General features: G+C 33.9%; 3 protein-coding genes across 3 annotated transcripts; 1 reads left to right on the top strand and 2 right to left on the bottom strand.

Moving 5' to 3' along the window:
* Positions 1–754: 754 nt before the first annotated feature.
* On the bottom strand, positions 755–4,973 carry LOC105967158 (uncharacterized). Its single transcript, XM_012991740.2, has 4 exons — positions 4,552–4,973; positions 4,012–4,435; positions 2,012–2,264; positions 755–1,360 (listed from the first exon to the last, which is right to left on the bottom strand). Exons 2-4 carry the CDS (start codon positions 4,336–4,338, stop codon positions 1,014–1,016), a joined length of 927 nt encoding a protein of 308 aa, XP_012847194.1. The 5' UTR covers positions 4,339–4,435; positions 4,552–4,973; the 3' UTR covers positions 755–1,013.
* A 604-nt stretch (positions 4,974–5,577) lies between these two features.
* LOC105967245 (syntaxin-32) lies at positions 5,578–9,591 on the bottom strand. The gene is made up of 5 exons (XM_012991845.2): positions 8,816–9,591; positions 7,492–7,742; positions 7,203–7,378; positions 6,721–6,921; positions 5,578–5,958 (listed from the first exon to the last, which is right to left on the bottom strand). The coding sequence occupies exons 1-5, from the start codon at positions 9,048–9,050 to the stop codon at positions 5,799–5,801; spliced, it is 1,023 nt and encodes a 340-aa protein (XP_012847299.2). The 5' UTR covers positions 9,051–9,591; the 3' UTR covers positions 5,578–5,798.
* A 10,986-nt stretch (positions 9,592–20,577) lies between these two features.
* LOC105967200 (large ribosomal subunit protein uL5) lies at positions 20,578–22,530 on the top strand. The gene is made up of 5 exons (XM_012991794.2): positions 20,578–20,712; positions 20,810–20,917; positions 21,013–21,055; positions 21,661–21,856; positions 22,153–22,530. The coding sequence occupies exons 1-5, from the start codon at positions 20,710–20,712 to the stop codon at positions 22,349–22,351; spliced, it is 549 nt and encodes a 182-aa protein (XP_012847248.1). The 5' UTR covers positions 20,578–20,709; the 3' UTR covers positions 22,352–22,530.
* The last annotated feature ends 426 nt before the right edge of the window (positions 22,531–22,956 follow it).

Raw genomic sequence — 22,956 nt, forward strand, 5'->3', positions numbered from 1 at the left:
ATTGGATTTCATGTTAAAAGTTACTATTTATATAGGGGTTTGACTCTAATAATCAGACTCAGAGCTCGAGCCATTTCTGTATATTTACATGTTTTTTTTAATTTTAATAATAATATTATAATTTTATTATTATAAATTATAATAAAAAAAATAACCTGTAATTTATTTTTTAATTATTTTTATGAATTTATTATATAATGTTATATTAATTATATTTAAATAACCGTAAAAAAAAATTAGCTAGCACAAGAACAACTAAGAATGAGCTCGGACTCGACACATCAGAAAATTCAAGCTCGAAAAATTTCAAGTTCGAGAGTTTGAGCTTTATTTGTAGTCATCTCAGCTCGTTCACACACCTAATATGGATTAAGAAAAATGCTTGGTTGGTTCAGGGTTATGTAAAGAAAACTTTAGGTCTATTTTCCTTGGAAAAACATTATTGAAAATAGGTTTAAAATGCAAGGTGATGCTCAACTTACATTTCTAGCTTGGGAGAATGCTTTTATGAGTTTAAAAAAAAAAAAAAAAAAATCGCAAAATTTTTAGATTTGATCCAAATTTAATTCAAAAAGTATTTTGAAATATTTAAAATATTCAAAAAAAATCAATAAATTCGGATCCCATCCGTCCAATTTCCGGCCCCAATTTGATGATAAACCAAGGCCTAAAAAAGGGGCAATGAAAGGAACCAAACACATTCCACTAATTGTAAACCAAAAATAAAACCAAACAAATTTGGTACAAAAACATATAACCAAACATCATGCCAACCTAGATAAACAGATACATACATCACAAAGTACAAGTATGTTACAACCTGCTCTAGGAAAGTTCCCCCAAAAAAAAAGAAAAAAAAGTACCCGATAAAAAAAACAAGTTCATCAATAACAAAAATCCCCCAAAACATGTAAAAGTTATATCAGAAGTTCATTTATCGAAGTTTATTAAGTAAATAAAAAACCCGTCTCCATCTGTATATGATATAGCTCGACCAATTTTCTCTCTTTGTCTTACCGGATTGGCTGCTGGTTGTAATGGTTCTTCTCTTTCTTCTTAGCGGCAGCAAGTCTTGCAGTCCTAGCGGCAGCCTCCACAGCAACAGCTCTAGCAGCGGCAGAAGAATCCACATTGGACTTCTTTTTCTTTGCCGATGCAACTTTCTTGAGCCTCTCTTTCACATCAACTGTAGATGTGTCTTCCTCCACCTGTTCAGTTCCAGTGGTTTCGTCTGGTTCGTTAATGGCTTCCTTCACCTCTTTGGAAGCTGCTTTATCCTTCTTTTTCTTCTTCTTTGCACTTTTCGATTCTACAGGGACGTTATCCTTTTTCTCCTCATCTCCATTCACTTTGGAGACTTCTGCAAATGGCAAAAAAAAATTACAGAGAACTTCAGTCTACTTTGATAGTAACACCAGATCCACACCAGAAAGTGTAGCAAAATACAGAATAAAGACCGGATAGGATGATTTTGCATTCATAAAACAGATTAAATGGGTTTATTTACGGGTGGAAATCAGATGGATTCGATTGGAATAAGCCACTTGCAGAAAAATTCCAATTTTTTTCGGAAGTGAAAAACTAACTACAATTCCGTTCATAAAAAATCAGAAAAAATCGGAAATCAGAAATTGGAATGAGAAAAATCGTTCCAAAATCGAAATCTTCCGGTCGGAAATCAGCAAATTCAGAAAACTCAAATTTTTTAATCACCTAAAATATAAAATGCACAATAAAATTTTGATATTGTAAGTATAATTTCGGGAAAAGAAAATTCGGATTTTTCAGAAGTTAAAAGAGGATCGGAAATCGGAATCTCATATATATTCTAATCCCGATCCAAAGAAATTCGGGATGAAAAACACTGTTCCAAAATTAGAAAAAATCGGAATCGGGGTCGGCGAAAATCGGATAGTCTGTTTCAATTTCCACCCCTAGGTTATCTAAAAGAACTATCTCGATATCAAAATAAACTGGACAATTTTTTTCAAAGAGAGGAAACAATGTTTACCAGATTGCTCATCTTCAGCTTTGTCTTTCGGGGTCACACCAAAATCAGCTAAAATAGCCTCTAGTTCAGCTAGCTCCTTTTTCCTTCGCTCCTTCTTGGAGAGCTGTCTTTCTGTCTCTTTCGGTGCTGGAGAGGCCACTACAGGCTTTTCCACCGTCAACTCGGGTTGTTCATGGACCTCTGACTCACTGTCATTCCCCTCTTCCGCATCGTCATCACCTTCATCAAGAAGTTCGTCTTCAGTTTCACTTTCCTGCAATTAGCACGAGAAACCAAAATTAGTCGCAAATCCAATTATAATACATTCCATCCCAATGTAGATACAGCAAGGATGCCCAAAGATGTGGTTTTCTTGGTCAGAAAAACTTCTGCACAGATAGCTACACTGAAATTTCTCTCATTAAAAAAGACAGACGTGAAATGTTGCATAGCTTGAAATGGTTTGTCAAAGGTAATAAATGTATGATTACAGAACCATAGACACTGAAATAGTTGAAGCAATAAAAAAATCAGTTTTGATTAAGAGATGAATGCCAGGCCTACAGAAAAGGTTACAATCCAGAAGACTAAGGAAACATTTTAGAGATCACAAGGCTGAACGATGATGACAGATGTAGCTTCGATAGATGATCACTCACCATAAACATAACTACCTTATACGAAAAGTCGCTAAGGTAGGCTTTCGAAATAGAGGCATGGAAAAGAACACGGAGAGATGTAAACAACGTACACGTGTACAACGATATACGGAGGGGGAAAGATGCAGTCGAGTGCACATAAATATGTAATGGGATGCGGAACAGCAGAAACGCGTGGGGAAACATACACGTGTACAAGGTTTTTGATTACAGAAATCACCCATACACCATTTATTGCTAATAGATTTTCAAAAAAGTTATTTTGAAGAAATGCACCATAAATGACCAATGATTAGACGACAATTGGTAACCAAAAGCAGATAGAATCTTCTTGAAAGAAGACTGCAAGATAATTTTCCTTATAAACCAATCTTCTTGATCAGATAGATAATGATGCACGTGCAAGGCCAAAATCCCTTATAAACCGATCCACACATTTCAAATGATTTACATGCAGATAAATGCGTTGATTTGAACATTCTAAAGATAGAATGCTAATCAACTTTGATAACAGAAATCACAAGTGAAAAAAGCAGATTTTACGATTTAGCTCCACAGCCGTTGCATAGCAGAAAATTCGCTAAAACTTCGGGCTATGGCAACATCAAAATCCTTGGAACATATGAAAGGTATGGTACAAAATGAAATGGCACACATTGAAAATCTTTCAAAGTCAATTCAACCAAGAACATGGATGACTAGTTTATCATAGAAATCAACCACGTGTACGACAAGCATGATGTTAACTATATAACGACAAACAAATCATAGCATTTAAACAAAAGCACCTTTTAGGAGATTATGAAAAGCAAATCCAGCAAACGAATAAATTGTTACATGATATGGCGACACGTTACATGTCACATGGATAACATATTGACAGTTTATTCTCAGCTAAATTTCAATACAACATCTTTATGATTAACTTAATAACTGAATAAAAACACCTTTACAAAAATACAAAAATCATAAAAGGCAAAATACAGCAGACGATTAATCTTCCGGTGTAAATGTAATTATGATTTCAGACAGTCTTTGATATATTAATTCCAAAACAACATATCTCAGCTACATATTCACTAGAACCCCTTCAAAGCCAATTCAAGCAAAAGACGTAATGCATGAGCCATATAATTTATCATACAAGTCATTTAAAATAACTACGAATTTTACTACAAAACGACAAAATGCGACGCAACATGTGGACTAAAAACACGATCAACAAATGCAAGATACGATCAACAAATGCAAGACACGATCAACAAATGAAAGACCTAGCAAACGACTTATTCTTTATCATCATATCCGAAAACAGAAAAAACAGAACACATAAAAATCAAACCAAATCATAATTCTTTATACCTCAACAAGATCCGGTTTATGAGTCTCCCCTGTCTCATTCAAACCAGAAGCAGCCCACATCGCCTGCGGCGGAGCAGTGGTTGCATAGTAATCGTCATCATCCTCATCATCGACATCCGCCCACGACTTCACAGTCAATGGAGCCGGAGCCCAAAACACCTGCTTCTCGGCCCCACCAGCAGCTTTGGAGGTGCCCTTACCACCCTTCGATGAGCCCTTCTCCTTGTCAGACTTCTTCTTCTTCCTCAAACTCTCCAAAGCTGCAAAAACATTGCTGTTGCTCACAGTAAACGATCCTTCCTCCCTTCTATTCCCACCTCCAACCATTCTTCTATATCTGAAAATTCAAAAACAACACCTCGAGAAAACGTAGGGAATTACTGGAATTTGATACAAAGCCGGAGCTCAATATAACAGCAATTCCCTATGATTTTCAGGGTACACAGATTTTTAGGAGTTACTAAATACTTTTTTCAGAATAAAACAACAATCAACAACAAAGAGGATTAAATTCAATCGAAACAAAGATGGGTAACTCACGATTAATCAAGAGATAAGCAAGTGTTCTCAGAAAAAAAAAATTAATCGGTACAAGTTCAGGAAAAAATTAACGATTAAATATCTGATTTTCCGATGATATTCGAGCTATCGACAGATTTGAGAATTCGATTCAACGAATGTAGGGCTAACAAGGAATTAGGGTTTCGAAAATTGAAGAGATAGAGATGCGGAGTGTGTGCTAGGGTTCCGAGTTTTGAAGATACGGTAAGCGTATCTTCTTATTATTTTTTTTTGGGTGTGTGTGTATATGAGTGTAATGTGTGTATATCCGTTACGTATAGCGTTAAAACGCTGATATGTATGTATAGAGAGAGAAAGAGAGGGTTTGAGCAATGGAGATGCTGTACTGTGGTGCAGATAGCGTGAGGGAGGAAGACGGTGATTATATACTTGCGGTTTGTGTCGAATTTCTAGTCCTCCTAGTTTCGGTTATTTTCATTTTGACCCCAAAATGTTTTTGTTTTTTTCTTCATGTAATTATTTTGTTAATCTATTACTTTTATTTATTTTTTTAGATTTTTGCTTTATTTTTAATATTTATAAAGGTTGTAAATCTAGAGTCGGTGATGATCATTACTATTTTTATTTGTTTTTACAAGGAGGTATCAAAATTGGAGATTGATGGCAAATATCAATTATGTATATTATAAATACAATTTAAAAAGTCAAAATAAAAAATAAAAAAAGGACACGTGTCGTTTTGTTAATGGGGAAGGATAGGATTTTGGATGAGAAAGGTTTTAATGACTAATTAATTTGATTTTGAAAATCACTATCCCCTTTTAAAAAAGAGAAAAGAAAATAATGTTGAAAATCTAGCCAAGAATTTGACTCTCAAAATGCAAAATCTTATTTAGAATACATACAATGCCTTTTTATTTATTCTTGTTATCAAGAAATTTTGCATGTATTTACTTTTTTGGTAAGTGTAAAAAATAGGGATGGCAATAGGGCGTGTATTGCGTAACACGGTTACGTACCCTTTTCGGGTGAATAGTCACCAAATAAATGTAAAAAAATATTTATTAATTTATTTAAAATAATTATTACAAACATTCTTACATAATACAAACACTATATGGCAATTTACATTCTTACATAATACAAACACTATATGGCAATTTACACACAAAGTTCCTGAACAAATTGCATGAATTGTGATATACAAAGAAACAATCTTACAAGTCTAGATACAAATAATATATTTTCTTCATGTATCTATCTCATTAAGCCACAAAGAATAGGAATATGGTAAGAAAGAAAATCAATACGAAGAATATTTTGATCATCAGCCATCGATTCGAAGAGATGCTATTTAGATACTTGAGCAAAGCTCCCTGAGCTCCCTCGACATTTGCCAGCGTGTCCTCCATGTTCTCGTCAATCCTATAAAAGAAAATACAAAATAAAAAATAAAAAATAAATCATCAATGTTCGTAATCATTGTAAGAAGAAATGACTGAGTAATTATGTAAATTAGGTGTCACTGATCCATGGGGATTAACAAAATAAAATAATTTATTCATTTTTCGAACATGGTACTAATGTAAATCAATCCAGGCAAATCCGTGCTTACGTAAATTGAAATGAAACCAGCAGAGCGTTGTGTTTATCCTTTATGCAGGAACAACAAGAAGAATTACCGTACGACAAAGAATTGTTGAATTTATTATTTATGCGCAGTCTCAGTTAATTGTTTGATGTTACTTGATCATACGGCCATGTTTTTTCAGCAATACAGTGTAATAATAATAATAATAATAATAATAATAAGGGCAAATTACAACCACCCCCGAGGTATGGCCAAATTACAAAAAAACCCCTCTTGTTTGGGTAATTACAGCCACCCCTCCTTTTAAATATTTTTACATAAAATTTATGTAATTCGGTTATTTACCGAACCAAATCGTATATTCAGTTCGGTAAACGGTATGAAATGTTGGCGTACCGAAATTTTGATTTGGTTTTACCGATTTAACATCCCTAAATTTACCTCTGGAGGGGTATTTTCGTAAGATAATACATAGTTGAGGGGGTGGCTGTAATTATCCAAACATGAGGAATTTTTTCGTAATTTGACCATACCCCAGGGGGTTGGTTGTAATTTACCTAAAAATAATAAGAGTATAAAAGGAGCATTATGCAGACCTGATAGCAATCTCGCCGTGCTCGGAGACAATGGTAGCGAGCTGATTGAAGATATTGCCCAGCTCTTGAATTGTCGATTCCACGTTTTGAAGAGCCTCGGCTCTACTCTGCATGTAGCTGTCCTGTAACGGAACCATTTCCTGTTGCTGCTGGTTTTGTTGCTGCTGCAGTAATGGCTGAGACTCCCCTTCCGCCTGGTTCCTGTTATACGAATCGAAAGAAAAATAAGTTATTATAGCAAATGAGAATCTTTTTATATTTGGGAAAATTATTTCATACTGTTTTGTACTATTAGTATTACATGATATACTATACCAGAACGCGTATTCAGGTCTTTTTCAGAAACTATTTACGCACTAAACCATCTGAACAATTATGGATAACTTTCTTTGAGGTATTTACGTTAAGGTTTTTTTTTTTTTTTTTTTGCCGGGGTGGGGGTGAGTTAACAATTAAGTAGAAACATTTATTTACGATCTTACCTAGGGAACATTTGTGATGAAGATTGTCCCTCATTAGCCCATGGAAGAGGAGGAGCCGCCGAAGTACTGGCGGCAGACTTGCCAGCCAAAGGACGCTGACGAATAAAAGGATTTGTAGGATTCTTGGAAACGGAAGAGGAAAACATTTGTCGCCTGTTTTCATGAACCTTCAAATTCTGTTAAAAAATAAAACAGAAATGCATTTTATGTCAGTGGATAGTAGTTTGTACAGATATATCAAAATCGATGGATTTTTGGACAAAATGAAAAATAAAGAATCCGGGTTCACCTCTGTTCGCAAGGTCAAAACATCCTTGAACTCTTTTGTTGTGCTCATCAAACGATTCTTCAGATCATCAACAACCGTGGTAGAATGGCTGGTGTTGTCGGAGGATACGGGCCCACTTTCGTTTCGGGAATTTGAGAGAAGCTGGAGATCAACCACTGCAGAATTGAGAGCTGTTATATCTTGCTTGATAACTGCAGTTAGCTCCTGAATTTCCATGGTAGGGTCGTCGAAAACTGACGTCCTCTTTGCCACTGCACGAGAACGCAATATGTTACCAATTCGATCATGACACAATAAAATGGATAAATACAATCTTAACATAAAATGTAAGCCCGCAAACACTTAATTGATCTCGTCCAAACACACAACAACACAACCACGTTACCAGTGCAAAGACTTTTCCAACGGGATAAGATGAAATTTACGTGTTTGCTCGATTAATATACAATCTCTATATTATTTATAGATCCTGAATAGTGAAGGTTTTAAACTTCTGATCATTCAATGAGGACTCGGTTCAGGTCAGGGTCAAACCCGATCTTCGAAGACTAACCACCACTTAGTGCGTGTTTCATATACATATCCACTCAACCTTTAACCAATGGCTACACGTAGCAAATACAAGTGAAATAAAAATATCAAACAGAACAAAATGCACTTCAATCCTATCCGACAATCAAATTAGTCAACATTATTTGAATTTAAGATACATAAAAACCATAAATAAAAATACATAGCGCAAAAATTATAATAATAAGCATGAATATAAATCAAATTCGATTTTATATCTTGCAGAAACATAACAACGCTAACGAACATCAGGAACATAATTCTAAAATCCCCCAAGAATTATACACATAAACAACTGCCACAATCCCAAACAGCAAATTAAACATAAAACTCATAATTCAAACTATATTAGAAACACAACAAATCGTCGCCTTAGGACAAATATAGATAAGAGGCATAAATTTCAACCAATAATTCCGTAGATGCTAAACACGATCAAATATGCATTGAGCAACAATTCTTCCCAAGAGTCTGGTTTGTCCAAATTCTAACACCCGATGCTCTGCGATTGAATTGCGATTAGAAATTGAGTCTCGGAAAGGACACAATCATAAGCATACACACGGAATAGAATGATTATGCATACACTACACACACTGTAAGATATAAAACCCGAGTAATTGTTCCTCAAATCACGCTATAATGTTACCCAAATATCACTCTCGAAATCTCCATACCAGCATACATTAACAAGGATATAATCGAAAAAAAAACTACAACCTAAAATTACCATAAATCCAAAATATTTACGCACATTTTGCCAGCTTAGCTAGCTTCTGGGATGTCTGGTGAATCCCAAACCCAATTTTCGACGCCCTCCGGTTGAACTCCGATTGCATCGCAACTGCCGACCGCGGCGGCTCCTCCGGCTTCGACCCGCTGCTGCTCGGTCCATTCTGAGAGGAGAATGACTTTTTTACCCTCTCTGTTATGCCCGCGAACTCATGCGTCCGATCCCTGATCGATGAATTCCCACTCTTCACCGGCATTGTCGCAGATGAAATTTCCAACACCCTCTAAATATCGTAAATGCTTACACCGGATTTTATAGATCGGAGGCGAAGAATCTGGTGAAATTTTGCCCGGTCATAAACCCTAATACTGAAATTTCTTTTGAAATCGAATTGAATTATGAAACCCTCGATCTGCGAAATGGGGATTGAAATTCAACGAAATATTGATTTGAGGAAAATTTCATATGCATATATATGTGTTCTGGTCTTTCAAATTTCCGATAAATTATTGAGAACTGTTTGTAAAATGAAATAATTGGGGGAATTTATTTAATACTCCTGTGGTTTTAAATTCATATTTTTTTTTAAAATATAGTTGTGTAATAAAACGGTTTTATAGATGCTAAAGTAATTTTAAATCTTTGTTAAAATAAAATTTAAAAAAAACAAACATTTTTTTTACTTTCAATTGTGAATAAATTTTTAGTTTTTCTTCGGAATGAAAAAATATTGTTCTAAAATCAAAAAAATTCAATCAAAATTGATGAAAATCGAAAATTACGTTACGGTTTTGTCAACTAGTGAAGTGGTCATAAATCGTAATCTACACCTGGTCGACACACGTTCTACAATGGCCGGGATATGGACAAAGGGTGGCGATCCCGCGAGGGTCAGCTAACCCCCAAAATCCGTCATCGGTCAGCAACTCACCTGCGTTAAGGTGAAATCGCTAGTAATCATCGATCAACCATACATCGCTCAAAATCGTTACCTTAACGGCAAGAAGTTAAGGGAGATGCCGAAGGCTGGGCTAGTGACTGGAGTGAAGTCGTAACAAGGTAGCCGTACATACCAAAACTAGCTCAAATTTTCTTCTCAAGTTATATTAAATGCATACAAACTTGGTACTAATTACTCCCATGTTTCTTTAACATTCAAACTTGAATAATTTAGTTGAATACACTACTATTCTTGATACTCTGCCATATGCAAATAAGTACAATATTCAATAATAAAATGTTCTTACAAGCATACAAGTTATTAATAAAAAAAGGTAGACATAATAATATTAATTTAATAATTTTGTCTAATAAGATAAAAACTAAGATTCATAAATAAATAATCTAAAACTCACAATTAGAGATGAGAGAACCCTCGCAAGCAAACCATTAGCATCATCATCCATCTAACCACACAAGGCTGTTTTTATGAACATAAGAGTCAATGGGGTAACAAATCATTCGCAAATCGAGAATCTCGACTTCTTGCTTACCAACATCGTAGACTAAGTTGCCGGAAATTCTTATAAAAAAAAAATAAAAAAAAAATAGTACCTCTGAATTTCCTTCTTTAATTGGCATCAAAGTTGGAACAATATTTGAATGAGAATCCGTCATGCCTCTCGTCGGCCAGCCATCCCTGCGATGGTGACGAGATGAAGGCGGAGGCGGCGGCTGGCGGATTGGAGGTGGAAACTGCCAGGTATCTTTTTTTCCCTTTTCCGTTCAGGTATTAATTTTTTCTGTAGATGCCAAAGCAGGAACACTAATTGTGCTTATACTGTTTGTTTTCTTAGGTCTGGTTCGCTAGTCACGATTAATTAAATAATTTTCCGATCCCTCAAAAATATTATATTATCATGTTTTTTTCATACTCCTATTATACAATTCGGTTTCCTCATTAACAATGTAAATGCAGCAACGTGTAGGTTTCAAGAAAATGTAAACTTATGTACGATAAATACATATTTTTCAGAGAGAGGAAATATTTTTAAAAGCTAAATAATTTTCATGAAGAAAAAAGAAATCAATGTCAGTTAAAAGTTGAGTAATTTTCAACGAAGAAAATGCACACATTCAACAACTTGATTGATATACAAGCAAACTAACAGTAGTAATCGAACCATGAATATCCATCCCACTATATTTCTAATCTCTATTCAGGCATGGTAAACCTGTTAGTTTTACGTTTTTTAACGTTTTATTTTGTGGTCCACTAATTTTTATTTTAATTAATTAAATTATGGGTAATTCAAATTATGGTATTAAGGTGATTTATGGTATTTACTTTGTGACGTAATAAGACAATAAAAGACCATGATGGGTGGAATTTGTCTTCTGCCGTTACAAAGAATCGTGGCCCTCTTCTCTCGTCTATAAAAGCATCCACAACTCTTCTCCTCAACCATCAGACGCAATTGAGAATTCCATCACTTACAGAATACTAGCGAGTTGTGATATTAGAGAGATAGAGAGAAGAATGTGTGTCTACGAATAAAGTTCTCAAGGAGATTCGAAGGAGGCCTGACGCAATTGAGAATTCCATCAGTTACAGAATACTAGCGAGTTGTGATATTAGAGAGATAGAGAGAAGAATGTGTGTCTACGAATAAAGTTCTCAAGGAGATTCGAAGGAGGCCTGGCTAGGCTCGGCTTGTAGATTGATGTCTCTATCGAAATCTATGGCGAACGGTATGTCAATAATCTCTATTATGTGCTTATGTTCTTAAGATGAATTTGATTTCAAGATTCTGTGATTAAGGTATTCCGCATAAAATTTAAATAAAAGTCTTTCAATTGGTATCAGAGCAGGGTTTTGAAATCAATTCATCTTAAAACTCAAATATGTTAATCTTACGGATTTATGATTTCATAAAATTGATTTGCGATTATGATTATTATTTGTGTTTTGATATTTATAATCTGTTTTGAGTAATTGGGCGATTATTATTATTCCTGCAAAATCACAACCTTTCCATGAATTAATGTTTTGATAAAAGTGTCGGAGACTTTGTGGGTTTTACTGTTCTAATTTTTCATTTATTTTATTATTATATCAATGCATTGATTTGTATATGCATATTGTATGAATTGTATATGGCTGTATTTTGAGTGTTATATAAGTCAAAGGCAGCGAATATTTGCAAGACGAAAATTACTAAGTGCAAGACCTTACTTCATGCAAGACCAAAATATAAATAAATTTACTAAGATCAAGACTGGAAATTACAAATATAACCCCAATAATAATTAAGATATTATTAATTTAAATTAAGCTAATTGCTATTGCAAGACCAAAAAAAATACAAAAAAAAAGAATAAAAAAAAAGGAAAAAAGAGAGGGAACTCACTCCCCCAACAAAACACCAACATCTTCTTCTTCACCCTCATTTTACACATTTTTTTCCACAAAAAAATCTTCCATATTCTCCAAAACCCTTATCACATAAAACCCTCAAATCTTATTAAAACATGAAAAGAATGACATTATGGATACACAAGACATAAATATGGAGGATTCTAAGGTTGAAGAACACAAAGAGGTAAGAAATATTGTACTTTGTGATCGTTTTTCTCGTTTTTCGCACCTCATTTCACGTATAAAAAATTCGACATGTACAGGTCGAAATATGCGCTTAATATCGACACCAGAATGTCGAAAATTTCAACATAATTCGACACTCCTTAACTGTCGAATTATATTGAAATTTTCGACATTCTGGTGTCGATATTAAGCGCATATTTCGACGCTGGTGTGTCGATTTTTCACAAATCGACACCAGTATGTCGAAAAATTTCCAAAAAATCGACAAGTACAGGTCGTTTTTTGTAAACCCGCAACTCCTTCAACAATAGTGCTACAATCGAACCCTAGAATCATCAACTATGTTCTAAAATGACTTGAATTCATTATTCTAACAATAAAATCATGTTTATCACATTTATTTCTCAAAAAAAAAGTTAATTTAAAAAGTAATTTCATTACTTGTTTTTCGTGAGATTGTTGTGGCGGGGTTGGGGCAACAACGGACTTCAACGGCGACGGGGAGGTGGTGGACTTCAACGGCGACGGCGACGGGACGACGGCGTCGGGGCGACGGTTGAGTGCTGCAATTGATTCTTTTGTTTTCTTCTTCACTTCTTCCCTCCTCATTTTTCAATTCTCAATTCAATTTCTTTCTTCTTTCTTTTTTTATTAATTTTTCTTTTTTAAATTGGTCTTGCAAAAGGAAATTAATAAAATAATTTTTATTTTGTTTGTATTTCATTAAGGTTATTATAGTCATTTTATACTGAATTTAATAAAAAAAATTATTTTGGTCTTGCCCTAAGTAATTTTCGTCTTGCAAATAGTCGCTGCCTAAGTCAAAATGTGTGTGTACAGCGTGTTGTGTGTGTAATATGATAAACACACGTGATATATATATTTAAAAAAAAAACGTGGGTTTAATATGGTACAGGCTATGGAATATGTGTGTATGGCCAAATACATGTTAGTGTGTATAGTAAATACTAAATACATGAATTGTATGTATTCTGTGAAGTACATGTATTCTTTTAATGTATCTCATATGCAGTAAATTATTTCTTTTGCAAATTGAATTGTTACTGTTATGATTATTTATTTCATGACTAATTTGCAATTAAAGGTATCACTCAATTAAAATAATGAGAATATTATTAGTTTTATATTTATGAAATTTACTAATTTTGTAGTTGCTAAAATGACCTAGATTAGTAAAATCTAATAAATATAAGAACTATATGAAAGTTTAATCATTTACATGATATTAAAAATTATAATATTCTCAAATTGCAGTCATAATTAAGAAATTGAGACTAGCTCAAATGATAGTCGATTTTAATTAATTATGAACTGGGTAGGGTATCATAATTTGTATTACTTAGTATTTAGAATTGTTTACCTAAAGGTAACATGACTAATTGACGAGTGAGATAAATTATGTTAGATCCTACTTAGGTGTTATAAACGATCATTTACACCAACATAGAGTGAACAATAGGTATGCTGTATTTCACCCAAAGACGAACTTGTAGTGATATCAATAGTTTATCTTATTTGACTCAAGGTCTTATGTGAGCATCCTTTTATCTTTACCTTATTATATTTGCTATTTTTATTTCAGTTGCTATTCCTACTTCATTGTACTCGCATGCTTCTGGTATTAAGACTCTCAGTGGGTCAAATTTCTCCGAATGGTATGAACAAATTCAATTCACCTTGGGTGTTATGGATTTGGATCTAGCATTGCTTACTGAAAAAACCTGGGGAAATAACGGATGCTAACAGTGAGGAAGAAGTTAGCCTAATTGAAGCCTGGACCAAGTTCAATAGGCTTAGTCTTATGCTTATTAGAATGACCGGTGCTAATTACATTAAGACTTCTCTTCCCGAGGTTGACAATGCTATGGAACTGTTAACGGCTATTAAAGAACGTTTTAAATCAGCGGACAAGTCGTTAGCATGGACACTCATGGCTGAATTGACTACCATGAAATATGGTGGTGATAAGGGAATTCAGGAACACATCCTGAATATGACTGATAAGGCTGCCAAACTTGGAGCTCTTGGCATGAAAGTGGAAGAGTCCTTCCTTGTGCAATTTATCCTTAACTCACTTCCATCAAAGTTCGGCCCATTCAAAATCCACTATAATACTCAAAAAGATAAGTGGAATTTGAATGAGCTGACTAGTATGTGTATTCAAGAGGAAGTGAGATTAAAGAAGGAAGGAAATCACCTTGCATTGGTTGTAACTCATGGAAGTATGAAGACTAAAGGGAAATTTGTGAAGAGTGGAAAGAAATTCGCACCAAACAAAAGATATGAACCTGGTGAAAGTAGTCAGGGTCATGGAAAGGCTTTTGTTGTCACCTGTTACTTTTGTAACAAGAAGGGACACGTAAAGAAGGACTGTGAGAAACGTAAGGCTTGGTTCGAAAAGAAAGGTATTCATCTTTATTTTGTATGTTATGAATCAAATCTTATTGAAGTTCCTTCTTACACTTGGTGGCTTGATTCTGGTGCTACAACTCATATCACAAATTCATTACAGGGATTCCTTACAACTCGGAAATCGGAGGAAAGTGAAAAGTACATTTATATGGGGAACCGTTTCAAATCTAAAGTGGCGTTTGTTGGCACTTATCGCCTCATATTAGAGACGGGTCACAAGATGGATCTTGAAAACACTTTTTATGTACCTTCGTTTTCTAGGAATTTGGTTTCTTTGTCAAAACTGGATGTGTGTGGTTATTCAGCTTTAATTGGTTGTGGAAAACTTAGTTTTATGTTTAATTCAATAATAACTGGTTCCGGTATTTTATGTGATAGTTTATATAAAATATCTTTGAATCATGAGTTTGAACAATCATTATTAACCACTCATTCGGAAGTTGGCGTAAAGCGAAGCCTAAATAACGAAAATTCTTCTATCTTGTGGCATAAACGATTGGGGCATATCTCCAAGGAAAGAATCGAAAGATTGGTAAAAACTGGAATTTTGGAAAATCTAGACTTTACTGATTTTCAAATGTGTGTGGATTGCATTAAGGGTAAGCAAACCAAACACAATAAAAGAGGTGCCACAAGAAGTAAAGAGCTTCTTGAGTTAATCCATACAGATATCTGCTCACTACCTATTCCATGTTTTAGTGGAGAAAAATATTTTATCACCTTCATTGATGATCTATCTCGTTATGGTTATCTCTATCTAATTCATGAAAAATCTCAAGCCGTTGACACGCTTGAGGTGTTTGTTACGGAAGTCGAAAGACAATTAGATAGAAAAATTAAAGTTATACGATCAGATCGGGGTAGGGAATACTATGGTAGATATGATGAGTCGGGACAAAATCCTGGCCCATTTGCTAAATTCTTAGAAAAGCGTGGTATTTGTGCTCAATACACAATGCCTGGAACACCACAGCAGAATGGAGTTGCTGAACGTGGTAATCGTATTCTTATGGATATGGTTAGGAGTATGTTAAGTAATTCAACTGTACCCATTTCACTTTGGAATGAAGCCTTGAAAATCGCTATGTATATCTTAAACCGGGTTCCCAGTAAGGCAGTCCCAACAACTCCCTACGAGTTGTGGACTGGTAGAAAACCTAGTTTAAGACATTTACATGTTTGGGGTTGTCCAGCAGAGGCTAGAATATACAATCCAAATGAAAAGAAATTGGACCCTAGAACAATTTCTGGATATTTTATTGGTTATCCACTAAAGTCAAAAGGGTACAGATTTTATTGTCCTAACCATACTACGAGGATAGTTGAAACTGGAAACGCCAAATTCTTAGAGAATGGTAAAGTTAGTGGGAGTCTTGAATCAAGAAAGGTAGAACTTGAGGAAATTAGGGTGGATATTTTACCATCTTATTTCCCTCAAGATGAAGTTACTCTTCAACCTATACAGCAGGTTGAAACAAATGATTCGCCACTCCATTCACCACTTCATGAAGATGTTATCATTGGCAATACTGTAGAACCACCACAACCGGTAGCTTTGAGGAAATCTCAAAGGGAAAGAAAATCTGCCATATCCGATGATTATGTGGTGTATCTACAAGAATCTGATTTTGATATTGGTATCCAAAATGATCCAGTTTCATATTCACAAGCCATGAAAAGTAAAGATTCTAGTAAATGGATTGATGCTATGAATGAAGAGTTGAAATCAATGAACCATAATGATGTCTGGGATCTTGTCGAATTGCCTAAGAACAGTAAGAAAGTCGGTTGTAGATGGGTCTTCAAGACCAAACGTGACTCGAAAGGCAATATCGAAAGATTTAAAGCTAGACTAGTGGCCAAAGGTTTCACTCAAAAAGAAGGCATTGATTATAGAGAAACTTTCTCTCCACTATCTAAGAAAGACTCTCTTAGAATCGTTATGGCTCTTGTAGCTCATTATGATTTGGAGTTGCACCAAATGGACGTGAAAACCGCTTTTCTGAATGGGAATTTAGATGAAGATATCTATATGGACCTGCCTGAAGAATTTGCAAAACAAGGAAATGAACACTTGGCTTGTAAATTAAAGAAATCCATATATGGACTTAAACAAGCTTCTAGACAATGGTATATAAAATTCAATGATACCATTACTTCCTTTGGATTTAAGGAAAACACTGTTGACCAGTGTATATATCTAAAGGTCAGTGGGAGCAAGTTTATCTTTTTAGTCTTGTATGTGGATGATATTTTACTAGCAAGTAATGATCTTGGTTTGCTTCACGAAACCAAGAATTATCTTTCCAAGAATTTTAAGATGGTTGATATGGGTGAGGCAAATTATGTTATTGTGATAGAGATCTTTAGAGATCGATCTCGAGGATTGTTAGGCTTGTCTCAGAAAAGATATATCAATCGAGTTTTTGAAAGATTTAATATGCAGTTTTGTTCAGCCATTAATGCTCCTATCACGAAAAGTGATAAATTAAATGAAAAACAATGTCCAAAGAATGATTTGGAAAAGGAGAAAGTGAAATTGATTCCATATGCATCAGCAGTTGGAAGTCTGATGTATGCACAGACTTGTACTAGACCAGATATTAGTTATACAGTGGGAGTACTTGGTAGATATCAAAGTAATCCGGGAATAGATAATTGGAAAGCAGCAAAGAAGGTTATGAGGTATCTTCAAGGAACAAAGGATTACATGCTTATTTATAGGAGATCGGACCAATTAGAGGTTATTGGTTATTCAGACTCCGATTTTGCTGGTTGTGTAGATAGTAGAAAGTCCACATCGGGCTTTGTATTTCTACTAGCTGGTGGAGCAATCTCTTGGAAGAGCGTAAAGCAAAGTATTATTTCTTCTTCCACAATGGAGGCTGAGTTTGTAGCATGTTTTGAGGCCTCGAGTCATGCACTGTGGTTGCGAAATTTTATCTTAGGGCTTAAGGCTGTTGACTCAATTGCTAAGCCTTTGAAGATATATTGTGATAACACCGCAGCAGTTTTCTTCTCTAAGAATGGAAAGTATTCAAGTGGATCCAAGCACATGGATCTTAAGTACTTGGTTGTTAAAGAAAGAGTCCAGAAACAACAAGTGTCAATAGAAAATTTAAGTACAACTCTTATGGTTGTTGATCCATTAACCAATGGATTGCCTATAAAAACATATGAGGAACATGTTACTAGAATGGGTCTTTTGAGCAATCCATGATTTGATGAGTTATGATTATGTAATTGACACTTAATTTATTTAATCAAATGTTTCTGTTTTTCATGTTTCTTATTATGTGTGCACATATTATATTTGGATTTAACAGGATTTGTCCTAACAAGACAAAATTAAAGGGGCTATTATGGATTAGAATAGTAAGGGTTATTAGTGGCGTGATACGTAGAAGGGAATATGATGAATGAATCATATAACCGCTATGATTCACATTAATAACTCAAACTAGTTCTAGTATTAAAGTACTATATTTACCTATTATGGTAATCACCTTAATTTTCTTTTAAAATCGTGATCACGTGTCAAATGTTTTGTATGAAAAACTCACCGAGTCAAATATTTTTTAAACTTATTTTTCTTAATCGATTCAGTGGACCAAGTGGAAGAATGTTAATTTTACGTTTTTTAACGTTTTATTCTGTGGTCCACTAATCTTTATTTTAATTAATTAAATTATGGGTAATTCAAATTATGGTATTAAGGTGATTTATGGTATTTACTTTGTAACGTAATAAGACAATAAAAGACCATGATGGGTGGAATTTGTCTTCTGCCGTTACAAAGAATCGTGGCCCTCTTCTCTCGTCTATAAAAGCATCCACAACTCTTCTCCTCAACCATCAGACGCAATTGAGAATTCCATCAGTTACAGAATACTTACGAGTTGTGATATTAGAGAGATAGAGAGAAGAAGGTGTGTCTACGAATAAAGTTCTCAAGAAGATTCGAAGGAGGCCTGGCTAGGCTCGGCTTGTAGATTGCTATCGTTCATCGTCTCTATCGAAATCTATGGCGAACGGTATGTCAATAATCTCTATTATGTGCTTATGTTCTTAAGATGAATTTGATTTCAAAATTCTGTGATTAAGGTATTCCGCAAATTATAAACGAGTGTTAATAAACATCCACTGTTTTATTCACCAAACTAATCATATTAAAAAAAACATTCTTTGATTCCACTTGTTCGTGTACACATGATTCCGGACTCGAGAGTTTAGATATAGAAAATCAAGTCGATAAACATAACAACTTCACTTTTTTATTCCTCTGCAAAACCTTAGTTTCAGTCCCTAAATGGATCAATTCTCCAAAATGAGTTGGGAAATACGCAGCTATTACAACAAAAATACTTTGAGAATCATATTAAATTTCATCATCAATATCGAATCCCTCATGATATAGCAGAATTCGCCTCACAAATACCTTAGTATAGTTCTACTACATATTCATACACCCAACAAGGACATAACCAACTTTACAGATTAAAACTCTGATGACGTTAAACTGAACGCGCCCACATTTCTAAACTAATGATATTTGACAGTGTGAATTGATCCCCACAATAAAACTTTTACTCATAGTTATGGAGGAACAGAGAAGTTACAGTTAAACAAGCAGTTCAAAATCACTTATTTCACTGCATAAAAAAATAAAAGCTAAATCAGACAAACTCAACTACAAAAGTGAGTGATCAACAGTTGCGTAAGTGCGATCCGTTAAAGCTGCCCACGCCGATTCAGAATCTTCATATTCATAAAAAAAAACATGAACAGATAAGAACAAAACTCAGTCATGGTTCGTCCCTCTCTTTTATTCAAAACTCACAAATATGTCTTTATATATATATATATATATATATATATATATATATATATATATATATATATATATATATATATATATATATATATATATATATAATCATTCAATATATACCAAGAAACAAACAACACAACCACCCTAAAACATCTAGTGCTTGAATGTATATCATATGCTTCATCTAAATAAACGTTTTCAATAAATTTTAAAAGAACTACATGAACAGATAAGAACAAAATAACTATAAAAGTAATCAAATACACAACATATGAATTTGTCTCCTCCCGTGTAGCGAGCTTATATAAACACTCTCCTCAAATCTCACTCTACTCCAACTTTAATAGATAATAGTGATTGATTTAATCATATAGTTATTTATATAAAAACTCTCCTCAAATCTCACTCTACTCCAACTTTAATAGATAATAGTGATTGATTTAATCATATAGTTGTTCGCAACTCTATAGACCATTCCATAAAAGTCGTAGTTACATTCTAAATTTTAATTAACTAAACGAAACGTTCTAAAGAATTTTTGTAAATCTCTGAACTTGGTAACAACTCCCTACAATTTCTAAAAGATTTTTCATATTTATAGGTGGTAGGTATGCTTTCGGCTTTTTTTTTTTAATAACTCAACAAGGAACAAATATTTTAGACTTTAAGTACTAAAAATATCAAAAACCAATTATAATATTGTTATTATAATGCAATAATGAAAAAAAGATATTATTAACTCAAAAAAATAATACTACGATATTTTTTTTCATCAGTATATCAATATTATCGACGTAATTTTTATCAATAAAAAATGTATTCAGATCATAAACATATTATAATTGTTTAGACTAAATAAAAAAAAAAAATTCCAATATGATTTGTTTTTTTTCTTTTTCTTTTAGTACGAATAATTTATATATCCATCCATAAAAAAACTACAGGGGTATAATAGACATTATACAATCCGCAGTACCCAAAGCCGAAAACAAAACCCTAGCACCCCTCACACTTCTTCATCACTTCATATAGGGTTGGCATCTCATTTCCCCAAGACCCCCCGCCGCTGCGTCTCCGCCGTCAACCACCGCCAACTACCGCTCCGCCATGGTTCGTCTCTCTTCTCTTCGACTCAAAACTTATGCATTTATATATATATATATATATATATATATATGTATATTCACTCAATATAATTGTAAATTAGGCGTCAGAGAAGAAATTGTCGAACCCGATGAGGGAGATCAAGGTTCAGAAGCTGGTTCTCAACATCTCCGTCGGTGAAAGCGGCGATCGTCTCACCAGAGCTGCTAAGGTAAATTATTTTAAAACATTTTGTCATAATTTTTTCATAATTTTTTTTTTAATTTAATTTAATTTTCGTCTTAAAATTGTTACGATTTTTTCCAGGTGTTGGAGCAACTGAGTGGGCAAACCCCTGTTTTCTCCAAGGGTAAATTCCTTCTTATTTCTGACGTTTTCCGAACTATTTTTGTAATTATTATTAATATTGTATTTTTTGGGTGGAATAATGAATTTTGGCCTGTAGAATTACTTTCAATGTTGACTATGGATTAATTTATTGTTTTCTGCATGTTGTCGTAAACATTTGGTTTTTTCAGTTTAAGGATGTGTTTACTATTAAACTTGATTTTATGAATTTGAACTGCAAATGCTGCAATTAATTATTGATTCTCTCACAAATATGGCCCGTATAATGACGGATAATTATTTGAAGTTGAAGGAGAAAGAATGTGTATATAGAAAGATACAATTATACATATTTGAAATCAGACTCGACTTTTCGAAAAAAATATTTCATAGGTTTAATGTTTGCGTTTATATATGTACCTTAAGTTTGCTTTATTTTGAAATTTCCGTAACCTAGCTTTACATACAGCAAGTTCTTTTTTGAAGGAGAGATAGCCGAGTGTAATGTTTTGAACACTGCTTGAACCTTGCTGTCATATTTATACGAATAATAAATAGTTGGAAGTATATTATATTAAATTGAATCTATATCAAGTACTTATTTGTCCTCTTACTTATGGTTTACAGCACGATACACTGTTCGATCATTCGGTATCAGGCGTAACGAAAAGATTGCATGCTACGTCACAGTCAGAGGTGACAAGGCAATGCAGCTTCTCGAAAGTGGCTTGAAGGTGAAGGAATACGAGTTGCTGAGGCGCAATTTCAGTGATACCGGATGCTTTGGTTTCGGTATTCAGGAGCATATTGATCTCGGAATCAAGTAAGCAAATTTTATTGCTAGCCTTTTTATCGATTTATTATATAATTTGATGATGCGCACACTATCGATCACTTTTCAATTATAGGGCCAAATAATTAACCTCTTGATATTTCATTTGGTCAATTAGTTCTACATGAGTTAGATACTATAGTTCGACTGCACTTTGATCTTTTAACATTCTTGAATTTACGCAATTTTGTAGTAGGTCTAGAATCAATATTTTATTTCGTTTTATTCAAGAACACACGCACATATGATTGGTTCTCAAATGGATTTATTTTCGTTTATAATTTCAGGTACGACCCTTCTACGGGTATCTATGGTATGGATTTCTATGTTGTCTTGGAGCGACCCGGTTATCGCGTGGGCCGACGCCGTAGGTGCAAGTCTAGAGTTGGAATCCAACACCGCGTCACTAAGGAAGACTCGATGAAGTGGTTTCAGGTGAAATACGAAGGTGTTATTCTCAACAAGGCAACCAACATCGGAACTTAATTTCCTTATTATTTATATATTTTTTCCAACGGTCAGAATTTTTCCGCTCGAAGTTTTGTAGAATTTTATTGGTTGTTCTTGAGCGACAATTTTATTTTGCGTGCTGTGACTATCTCTTAAATTTTGGCAGGACTAATATTTTGTTGTTCTTTTTATTCGATTAAAGTAGCTAATGAATTTTACTATGGTGTTCGTCATGATAATGGTTTGTGATTGATTTTATCAGTCGAACGTTTATACTTATTCGTGGAAGTTCAATAGTGTGCATTTTAATGAAATTTTTTTCAACATTGATTTTGTCATATAAACTAAATTAAAGCTTCAAGTCTAAATAATAAACCATCCATTGAAAAATTTCAGATTGCATTATGAATGGCAAATTTGTAAATTAATGGTTCCGGTTCATAGAAGAACAAATTTTATTGTTATTTAATCACTTAAAATTTCAAAATAAATTCTAAATATTGCAGTTTCTATTTATGTTTTTTTATTATGGAGATTGATTCAAAATCTGGTCGCAAAAATTAAATCAGCATTACAATGATTATAGAATTCGGACATTTCAAAAAAAAAAAACCTCAAATATAACCGTCCACGTGTCTATT

Source organism: Erythranthe guttata, chromosome 5, assembly GCF_056151865.1.
Source record: "Erythranthe guttata isolate IM_541 chromosome 5, IM_541, whole genome shotgun sequence".
NCBI lineage: Eukaryota > Viridiplantae > Streptophyta > Magnoliopsida > Lamiales > Phrymaceae > Erythranthe > Erythranthe guttata.

Coding starts and splice junctions, on each gene's coding strand:
- LOC105967158 (XM_012991740.2), bottom strand. CDS start 4,338: ATGGTTGGAGGTGGGAATAGAAGGGAGGAAGGATCGTTTACTGTGAGC. Junction 2,265..4,011: donor ATAAACCGGATCTTGTTGAG/GTATAAAGAATT, acceptor TGCTAATTGCAG/GAAAGTGAAACTGAAGACGA. Junction 1,361..2,011: donor AGCTGAAGATGAGCAATCTG/GTAAACATTGTT, acceptor TGCCATTTGCAG/AAGTCTCCAAAGTGAATGGA.
- LOC105967245 (XM_012991845.2), bottom strand. CDS start 9,050: ATGCCGGTGAAGAGTGGGAATTCATCGATCAGGGATCGGACGCATGAG. Junction 7,743..8,815: donor GCTAGCTAAGCTGGCAAAAT/GTGCGTAAATAT, acceptor GTTCTCGTGCAG/TGGCAAAGAGGACGTCAGTT. Junction 7,379..7,491: donor TTTTGACCTTGCGAACAGAG/GTGAACCCGGAT, acceptor ATTTTTTAACAG/AATTTGAAGGTTCATGAAAA.
- LOC105967200 (XM_012991794.2), top strand. Junction 20,918..21,012: donor GTCTCACCAGAGCTGCTAAG/GTAAATTATTTT, acceptor GATTTTTTCCAG/GTGTTGGAGCAACTGAGTGG. Junction 21,857..22,152: donor CATATTGATCTCGGAATCAA/GTAAGCAAATTT, acceptor TTATAATTTCAG/GTACGACCCTTCTACGGGTA.